The sequence below is a fragment of the Bactrocera neohumeralis genome, chromosome 4 (genome assembly GCF_024586455.1).
Source record: "Bactrocera neohumeralis isolate Rockhampton chromosome 4, APGP_CSIRO_Bneo_wtdbg2-racon-allhic-juicebox.fasta_v2, whole genome shotgun sequence".
NCBI lineage: Eukaryota > Metazoa > Arthropoda > Insecta > Diptera > Tephritidae > Bactrocera > Bactrocera neohumeralis.
Genome location: NC_065921.1, coordinates 19,592,341 through 19,603,087, shown reverse-complemented (window position 1 = coordinate 19,603,087; position 10,747 = coordinate 19,592,341). Strand labels below are relative to the sequence as shown.

The 10,747-nt window shown below is 34.0% G+C and overlaps 1 protein-coding gene across 1 annotated transcript; it reads left to right on the top strand.

The window, feature by feature from the left end:
• Positions 1–2,284: 2,284 nt before the first annotated feature.
• On the top strand, positions 2,285–10,662 carry LOC126755449 (endoplasmic reticulum metallopeptidase 1). Its single transcript, XM_050468027.1, has 10 exons — positions 2,285–2,389; positions 5,674–6,360; positions 6,425–6,785; positions 7,578–7,967; positions 8,030–8,210; positions 8,279–8,463; positions 9,010–9,153; positions 9,234–9,439; positions 9,536–9,818; positions 10,422–10,662. Exons 2-10 carry the CDS (start codon positions 5,678–5,680, stop codon positions 10,587–10,589), a joined length of 2,601 nt encoding a protein of 866 aa, XP_050323984.1. The 5' UTR covers positions 2,285–2,389; positions 5,674–5,677; the 3' UTR covers positions 10,590–10,662.
• The last annotated feature ends 85 nt before the right edge of the window (positions 10,663–10,747 follow it).

The following is a 10,747-nucleotide window of genomic DNA, read 5'->3' as shown; positions in this document are numbered from 1 at the left end:
ATCTGTATATTAAGTACTGCCCTGATTTCTTTTAATAGTAAAGAGGATACTCTATTGCTTGTAAGATATTGTTTATGAATTTCTTCAATTAATTAATAAAATCTAGGGAATATATTGGAGGATATATCGTGTATAAAATCAGAAGGAATTTCGAAAACCTTTATTTTAGATGCATAGGGACTAAGGGACGAATTGACTCATTTTTCTAATATTGGCATTCTCTTTCATTTACATTCTCCGAACAATAAGCCCTTTGCTTACATTTTTGTTTACATTTAGCCAACTCCACAACCTTTGTTTACACTTATCCAAGTCAACAACCATTGTTTGCACTTGGGTTCATTGACCCCTTTGTTTACATTTATCTTAGTCCACAGCGAGAGTGCAAAAATAGCTTTACTCGTTTTACTAATTTATGTTTTTTTTTTTAATTGTGCAGCGCAACAACGCTTTGATTGTTATACAGAGTAAAATAGTTTTGTTCACCTAACGGTTGTATGTATCAGATTGACTAGAAGAGTTGAAATCCGGGTGACTGTCAGTCCTTGCAAGCGATAGCATGTGAAAAACTTAGATATATTGATGAAACCTTTATTTATTTATGTTCCTTGATACCCAAGAGAAGTCGGTATTGCAGATGGCAGTGAAGTTATCGGAATAAAGTTTGGCACAAAAAGTGCTCTCAAGCTATTCGTCTGACGTCCCAAAATTATTGAAATCGAAATATTACTTTTTAAGGACGCAGGCAACAAATATGGGAGGCCAGTCAATTAGTGAGGTCTAGTATTAAATCCGGAGAGAATATTTTTATGATGACAGCAAAAATTGTTCGGATTTTTCATCATCTTATTGAAGTTTTCCTCATATACTATTTATCTTATCACCTTGCGAGAGTATAAAAATTAAAAGTTAACACTTCGTTACTTGTTGACCTTTTCTCCATAAGACGCTGGCTATTTGTCGAGTTGGTCAATATCGGACCACCCCAACATTTAGCTATTCTTGCATGGAAAATTATTTTATTTGATAAGATATCTTCATGAAATTTGACATAGATTATTACCCAGATACTGCTATAATCCCCAAATATATAGTTTAGATGGAACTATTATAGAATAATGCTGCCATAAAAACCGACCCATAAAAATCAAGTTATTGTATGGTATCTTTTTTATTTATGAAGAGTATTATAGTGTCGATACAACCGATGAGTAAATATTGACAATACGTGACAAAATACCTACCAAATAAAGGGTAAAGTGTCGAGGTTCTCCACTTTTGTAAAGAAAAAAAACAGAAATTTCAAACTTAATGGGGAATGTTTATCTTATATTTTTTGGCATTTATGTTTTGAAGAATATCTTTTTCAAATGCTTGTCGCGGCTACGTCTGGATGGTCCATCCGTTGAGTCTAATTTTCGAAGACTTGTTCACGTTTGTCGACTGGCAACTGACGAATAACACGCGTGATGTTTAGCTGCAAGGCCTGAATCGAAGCTGGATTGTCCGCATTGACTTTAGTTTTTACGTATCCTCACAGGAAAAAGTCTAACGGTGTGATATCACACGATCTTGATGGCCAATCGACCTACCCAAAACGTAAAATTATCTGCTCACCGAAGTGTTCACTCAATAAATCCATTGATTGATGTGATGTGTGGAAAGTGGCGCCGTTTTGTCGCTGAGATCACGAGCTTCAATTTCAGGCATCAATTCGGTTATCATGGCGCGATAAAGGTCGCCGGTTACTTTCTCACCTGCAATATTTTTTTGAAGAAATATGGACCTATGATTTCATCGGCTCACAAGCCACACCAAACCGTTTATTTTTTTGAATGGAATGGCAGCTCTTGAATCTCTTCAGGTTGCTCTTCGTCCCAAATGCGGCAATTTTGATTGTTTACTTACCAATTGAACCAGTAGGTATAATTTCAGAAAATTCTGAATGAAAAATTGCATATCTTCATATTTAAAATAAACACATTTTGATTCACATTTTCCCTATAAATAATAAAAATCGTTGAAATTCACCGGAGATTACTGGAGCCTACTAGAAAGAGCTATAATGAGTTCCTTAAGTAATTACAAGACTACAACGATTATTTTAATCAATATAATACCTTTACTCCCAATGCATCTTATCAACTGTTACTGACTATAGTCCGGTTAATGCAATCTTTGCTATCAGCTTATCTAAAACATCGAAAGAAATGAGGTACCCCATTTCTTTCTTTAACCGTTTATTTCTCACTCAGCAAACATCAGTAGCTAAGAGAGAGGCCTGTGCTGTGGTAGTCAGCAAAGAAACATAATGTGTATATAAATAATTCTTGAATTGATAATTTTTATGGAAAAATAAACTAAACAAAAATAACTAAAATAAAATTTGGTGAGTGTGAAATTACAGAGTATAAAAATGTGTGGTTAAAAATATGGAATTAAACAAAAAAAGGAAGAAAAACATTTATCAAAGATATTGTGTATGTATATATAATTTAAAATCCGCTACAATTATTAATATTACTAATTTAGTGAAATAAAATTTAAGTTAAATATAAACTTTACTTTTAAAAAAGAAAGTCCTTCACAAAATCTTCGTACTAACCTTATTCAACTTGGTAGTATGTGGAGATTATCTACTAATATTAATCGTTTAATGGTGCAATAAGCCGAATTATGAGCTAATTGAACTTTAATATTATTAACGCTTAAGTTTTGTTTATCAGTTCCAGTGTTATTTGGAGTGTGTGGCGCTCAACGGAGCAGAGGTATATTTTTATATTCATATATGTAGATCTCAGATAATATTTTATTAATGGAAGAGAAAGAGGTAAATAAAAAGAGAGTGCGAGATAAGGAAAGCGCAAGAGTTTGTCTGAGAGTTAAAGAGAGTCAGATGGTTAGTATTTATCACATTTTTGCCGGTAGTTATAATGGAGAGCTATTAATTTTCGCTTGTTATTTTCAATAATATTTACAACACCCAGTAGTAAAGCTACCTTATTAGCGGATCTCTAGCTTTATCAGCTATGAATTTATGCAAACTTTATTGCCACTGTTGCATCAAAAATAAATTAGAAATTAGACTTTTTAAGTAACTATGTAATAACTAATATTATTCATGTATATTCCATAAATTATGATAGCTCGTTCCTCCTGAATGTTTTCTGATAGTCCCACTGTAGTTAAGTCTCAGTAAGAGAAAGTTTGCAACTATTGACAAATTCTAAATTCTCTAACTAAAATTCGAAGCGTAGATGGTACACTAAGTTGTCTTTGTATTATAAAATAAGAGTAAAATATATGAGTAGCTAACAAGACTATAAGACTAAATTTTAGATAACTCCAGCAAAATAATAATAATTTTTAAATTTGGTGTTTTAATAATTAATTTATTCCGATTTTTTCTCTTCCTCTCATTTTTTGGGGATTGAATACCATTCGAAATTTTTCCGTGCAGGGTATACCTCTATATATTTTATGTTAGGCAGGTTGTCATTTATATTTCGAGATTTGGCGACCCTAGTGTTATAATCTGGCAATTAACAACTGTGTCGTAAATTTCGACATTTTTCATGTTATACACCCTCAAAATATTTTGACATACATATTTACGTGTTTACAGTAACTTAAAATATTCATCTCAGTCAAAAAATGGAACTAGATCGTGATAATTTTCTTGTCACTACTTTTTACAACTTTATACGTGGATTAACTCAGCAAAATTGCATTGATGAGCTTAGTTTAGTTGTTGGCGATAAATTTCTATCAAGGAGCAGTGCTAATCGATGGTATAGTGAATTCAATCGAGGTCGTAGATCACGTCCAGACGAATTTCGTGGAGGTCCTTCAAACTCAGTTGATGTTCCAGAAATGATTGAAGCTGTACGTAAATTGATATTGCAAGATATGCATGTGAACTATCGTGAAATTGAGATAACTATGAATATTGGTGGGACTAGCATACATTCAATAATGCATGAACATTAAACTGTAAAAACAAAATTGCTGACGTTGGTTCCCACACAATTTGTCACTCGCTCAAAAAAGGCTTGTGTCGATTGGTCGAGAGAAATGTTAACAAAATACGAAAGCGGTGCTTCAAAACACGTCTATGGCATCGCAAGAGGTGGGGAGTCGTGACTTTACGGGTATGAGCCGAGCAGTAAACAGCAGTCGATTTAATAGATATTTTATTAATAGAATTTTAAACTGAGCCGAACTCATCAAAAATTGTTCGCGCAGACAGTGCTTTCAAGGAAATGGGTGTGTGTTTTTTTTTAAACTGGAAATATCAAAACCATACCACTGGAACATCTCTGAACAGTAAATACCTAGTGGTGAAAAGCCATTTACTTGCCAGTTGTCTTTCAAGAAATCAGGAAAACCAACCGCCGAAAACGGATCACTCTTCGCCATGACAATGCGAGTTCTCATACAAAGACTGAATTAACTAGATTTTCGAGCACTTAAAACATGGATTTGACGAGTAAAGGACCGTAAACTCTTGATTTGACATCGAATGACTTCTTTTTATTCCCGTTTGTGAAAAACAAACAAAGAGATCAAGGTTTTTCCACGCCTGAACAGGCGGTTGATGCGTTTACAACGCCTGTTTAAGAGATACCTCAAACAAAGTGGCAAAAGTGCTTGCCAATTGGTTCAAACGCATAGATATATGTAGATCTTAATGAAGAATATTTTGAAAAAGAATCGAGCTATGCTGACAACACCTTACTTTACGTTGTCATTAATCTTTCATTGTCATAAATCTCTATATATTTTATATTGACATATATATTTCTGGTTATTTCAATCAAAATTTTTGTACACCATATTTATGTTACGTATACGCAGCGTATGGCCTTATTTGATAACTCAACAGCACGATCTTAACTAAAATGTCTTTCCTAAAAATAAACGAAGTTTGTAGATATAGAATAAGTTATATTAGCGTTATTATTGATTCAAAATATGCAGGTTGCAATAGACTCAATATAACGATGGGAACGATTAACCAGCGCATGCATAAATATTTCTATGTTTTTAATAGGAATGCATTTCCAAGCCCTTAAATGGCTGGGATATCATCATAAAATGCTTCTTTTGTTGCGGGAAATAGAGCATAGTCGCGTAGTGTTAGATCAGGCGAATACAGAGAGTGGTAAATAAAATAAATACGATTTTTCTTCACAAAAAAATTACCCAAAAGGTCATTGATCTCAAATGTAAACAAAGGTTGAAGACTTTGCTCAATGCAAATAAAGGTTGTGGACTTTACTAAATGTAAACAAGGAGACCATTGACCTCTTTAAAAGTAAACAAAGGTCTTTAATTAATTCATGTGTAACACAAAGCGCACAGACCACGCAAAAAGTGATTTTAGTAGTATTTGATCCAACAGAATCGTAGAAAAATTTACATCCATAATAATAATTTTATATTATTTTTTAATATTTGAAACACGCCTTGTTTGCCTTATTCTTTTAAAGCATCGAAATATGTGCTGTCAAACGAATTTCAATCTCCATCGAAGTAAATTAAATAAGACCATCACAGCAATTAAAAAATAACAGTTTGAGCGCCACCGAACTTATAAAAATATTTCCATTCAAACACTGACACATTCCAAAAACTTCACTTCTAAAGCCAAATAATATTGATCTTTCACAGCACAATGAGCGTTAAGAAATTCGAAATACACAACAACAACCTAGAGCGCAAGAAAAGCAGAAAATTTGATTGGTACTGGGCGCCCGTCTACTGCGCTGTCTGGTATGTGCTCTTCTACGCCGCCGTCATACCCAGCTTCTATAATTATCCAAAGACGCTACAAATCAGCGAGGAACAACAGCACGCCGACGAATTTATAGGACAACGTGCCGAACAGCAACTAATCACATTAGCTGATTTTGGCGTTAAACTAACAGGGACCATAGAAAATGAAGTTCTAGCTATCAATTTTTTACTCGGAGAAATTGAAAAAGTTAAAGCACAAGCGCGGCTTGATCTCTACGATATCGATGTGGAAGTGCAATACGCTTCGGGAAAGTTCGAATTGTGGCAAATGGCTACCAGTTATCGCAACGTGTCCAATGTGGTGGTGAAGTTGGCGCCAAAGAATGTTAAATCCGCTTCCTATTTGCTGGTGAATGCACATTTCGATTCAGAAGTGCACTCGCCGGCAGCCGCAGATGACGGTGTGATGGTGGTGATTATGTTGGAGACGCTCAGAGTGATTGCCAAATCCGAGAAGCCGCTTATGCATCCCATTGTATTTCTTTTCAATGGCGCTGAGGAGAGCAATCTGTTGGCTTCGCACGGTTTCATCACGCAGCACCCATGGGCGCAGTATTGCAAGTAGGAAGTTAATAAATTATTTTTGAAAAATCATTTAATGACCATTTAATTAACATAATTTTAGAGCCGTCATCAATTTGGACTCCGCTGGTTCGGGTGGTCGTGAAATTCTCTTTCAATCGGGTCCTAATCACCCTTGGCTCATGAAGTATTATAAACAAAGTGTGCCCCGCCCCTATGCTACCACAATCGCAGAAGAGTTGTTCCAAAATAATTTCATACCATCGGATACCGATTTCCGCATATTCCGTGACTATGGCGAGTTACCTGGCCTCGATATGGCACATTCACTTAACGGTTATGTTTATCACACTAAATTCGATACTTTTGCGAATCTCGAGCGACACACGTGTCAGACGACTGGTGATAATGTCTTAGCGTTAACATGGGCACTGGCCAATGCACCGGAATTAAAGAACCCAGGGGTATGAAAATTTATGAAATGCAGGAGTTTACTAAAACATATGCGAAAAGTTGGAGAAGTTAAAGCGATTTTTAAAACTTAACATATACCGTAATTTAAATTAACTTAACAAAGCGTAGCATAGAATAAAGTAACGTAACTTAACTTAACATATCTTAACTTAACTTAGCTTACCTTAAATTAACATATCTTAACTTAACTTAGCTTAACTTAACTCAACTCAACTTAACTTAACTTAACTTAACTTAACTTAACTTAACTTAACTTAACTTAACTTAACTTAACTTAACTTAACTTAACTTAACTTAACTTAACTTAACTTAACTTAACTTAACTTAACTTAACTTAACTTAACTCAACTTAACTTAACTCAACTTAACTTAACTTAACTTAACTTAACTTAACTTAACTCAACTTAACTTAACTTAACTCAACTTAACTTAAACTTAACTTAACTTAACTTAACTTAACTTAACTTAACTTAACTTAACTTAACTTAACTTAACTTAACTTAACTTAACTCAACTTAACTTAACTTAACTTGACTTAACTTAACTTAACTTAACTTAACTTAACTTAACTTAACTTAACTTAACTTAACTTAACTTAACTAACTTAACTTAACTTGACTTAACTTAACTTAACTTAACTCAACTTAACTTAACTTAAACTTAACTTAACATTACCAAAGTAACATGGCACCCATTATTTTGAAAGATTTAAAAGAAAATTGCGTTTACCTATCACATAGCCCTCGTAAAAAAAATATTGTCAAACTCAAAATCATTTTCAGGACCATGCCAAAGGCCACACTGTCTTCTACGATTATCTCGGTTGGTTTATGATCTTCTACACAGAGGATACTGGTGTCATACTCAATATCACCTTCTCTGTTTGTGCCATCATAGCCATCTTAGCAGCGGTTTTCCTAATGTCACGTTCGGACGATGCCGACTCGACTAAGCGTGTCTTCTTACGCTTTCTTACCATATTGGTTGTACAAATTATAACAATAGCTGCGGCAGTGGGTCTAGCAATTTTAGTTGCGGTTACCATAGATGGCATCGGTGCCTCAGAGTGTTGGTACTCAGAGCCATGGCTTGTCTTTGGCATCTACTTTTGTCCTATCTTCTTTATTATGTGTTTGCTGCCGGCAATTTACATGCGTTGGACCAAGGAGGGAGTAAGTAAATTGTTAAATCTTTCATATTTAATATTCATATAAACCGGTATAATTATTTTTAGACCAATATGTGTCATGATGACTCCATTGCCTGCTTCATGCATTCGCATTGCCTCATTTTGGTGTGCCTTTGTCTTGTTATGACTGGTTTGAGTGTACGCTCGGCTTTCTTTCCAATGATTGCTATATTCTTCTACACAATATCAGTTGTATTGAATATCATAAATCACTTTTGGGGCAAGAGTAAGTTTTCAGGCTCATAAGGAGTCATAATTTTTGGTCTATAATTTTTGTGTGCTCTCTTTTTTTAGGGTACTTGAACTTGCCTATACATCTCCTTTGCCAGTTGCTGCCATTTTGGTTTTATAGCTATCAAACATTTGTCTTTCTCACAACATTCATACCAATGCAAGGACGCAGTGGACCAACCAGTAAACCGGAATTTATGATTGCTGGCATCTGTGCTATAATGAGCATACATTTCGGCGGTTTTATTGTAAGTGAGGTTTTATTCCGATACGAGATTTGTCAAAGCAGGAAAAGCGATAATTTTTTTAACTTATTCAATCCATTTTCTGATAGTCGCGAAAACAGATTATTAAAGTATAATGCATCTAAAGCTCCAAACTATGTCCTAAAATTAGATGTAGTAAATTTGTCCTCTATACAATAGCTTGAGTAGATCTATCGGCCATGATTAGAGTTTAATCTGGAGAACATAGTCAAAAAATTCCTAAAACTGTCGGAACAATTTTTTGATGAATTTTATGAGTAGTATGCTATATCTATTTTCCAAGCTAGCAACAAATAACCTCCCTATCTTTCTTCTTCTTCTTTTTTATTGGGCATCAGTCACTAGATCACCACTGGGGGAAAAATATAGTTCAGATTATTGATCCTTTATACCTTTCCTGTTCAGAATCTTCCGCCTATAAAATAGTTTTTCAATACAAATCGTGATTTAGTTACTCTCCTATACGAACTTGTTTCAATGCCTATTAAATCATATATTAATTTGCAATTCTTCCACTCCTACCTACAGCTTCCAATATTGCATAAGTTCCGCAAATCAAAAACGTTTATAAGTTTATTTGGAGCTCTATTTTTGATATTCATTATGATTGCTTGCCTGCCTGTTGGCTTCCCATATAAGAAGGATGTGGCTGTACAGAGAGTTTACGTTTTGGTAAGCGCTTCAGTGAATAATTTTCAAAATTTAGAAAGTATTACAAATATTCTAACTCAACTTTTTTCCAAACCAAACAGCACACAGCACGCACTTTCTACGACGAGCGAGGATTTGTCTATAAAAACGAAAGCGGTTTCTATGTGCAACCTGTCGATAAGCGTATTAACACTTTGAAGAAAACCGTTTTCCAAAATGCTGAACCGAAATCGAAGATTCCAGAAGATTGTGAGACGGAACTTTTTTGCGGTTTGCCATTATATAATTCGCGTTGGATGGATTGGAAGTAAGTGTACATGAACTGTTACTTGTGTATACACAATTTTTCGAAAGAAATATTTTGAAATATACGCATTTCAATTTTCTATTAATTTTACTACAGAAACTTCTCTCGCTGGGTAGTGGCGCCAAGTCCACATCTGCCTATACCAACAGAACTCAAGTTAACCTCAAAAGTTTATATTACTGAGACACGAGTACGTTATGGTTTCAGCTTAAAGTCCGCAGATCGCGTAGTGATCTATATAGATCCTTATCCAAATACGAAAATTGTTGATTGGACTTTCGATAAGACGCCATTGAAAAGTAATTTCTCGACACCTTATTTTGTGTATCACGTCTATTCGATGGATGATAGGCCATTAGATTTCTGGATTGAATTGGACGTAAGTGCAATATTTGTAATATTTTAAATTTTTTTTCTTAGTTCGAAAAATTTCGAAAATTATTTGTTATTTCATATTTCCATTTTTTTGCTGCAATTTAGTGCTTTTATAATTCGGTGATTAGATCTATGTACGAGAATTTATTGTGGAATTCATTAGGTTTGGGACTTTGCTGAATTGAGTCATTTTTTAAAACTTATAAAATGGTTGCCTACATTTAGGATCTCAGTGAATAAAACGTTCGTTTTGAATGAAGCATTACGTTTCCTTAAAAGAATTACCAAAATTCGAAATAATTTTTATTTTTTTTACTACGAAAAATTTCGAAAATTATTTATGACTTCATATTTTATTTTTTTGCTGCAATGTACTTCGTTTCAAATTCAGAAGATAGTTTCCTTTATACGAAAATTTATTGTAGGATTAATTAAGTTTAAGACTTTGCTAAATTATGTCTGTTTAAAGACTTATAAAGTGGTTGCCTACATTTAGGCTCATAATAGTGAAAAAACGTTCGTCTTGAATGAAGTACCAAGGCTCTTTAAGAGAACTACCAAAACCCAAAATGAAATGTACTTATTGCTCATTATTCTCTACTTTCAGCGCGGTACTCCGGACTATGAAGGCGCCGCACTGCGTCTTGGCATCGGCGCACACTTCATGTACCATGACGCTTACTATACCGAAGAATTTAAAGAGTTCCTCAAGCTATTTCCCGAGTGGTCCTATCCGATAGACTGGTTAGCTTCATATGAGAGTCGCATTTTCTAGCAATTTCATTGAATTATTTTTTCGAATTTATTATAAAATAAAACAAAAACTTTTTTTTAATTTCTTAACACAACTTAAGAATATTTTTTATTATTTTTATTTAATGATATTTTCAAAAGATATAGAAATAATCATATAAAAACTAATAAATAGATATG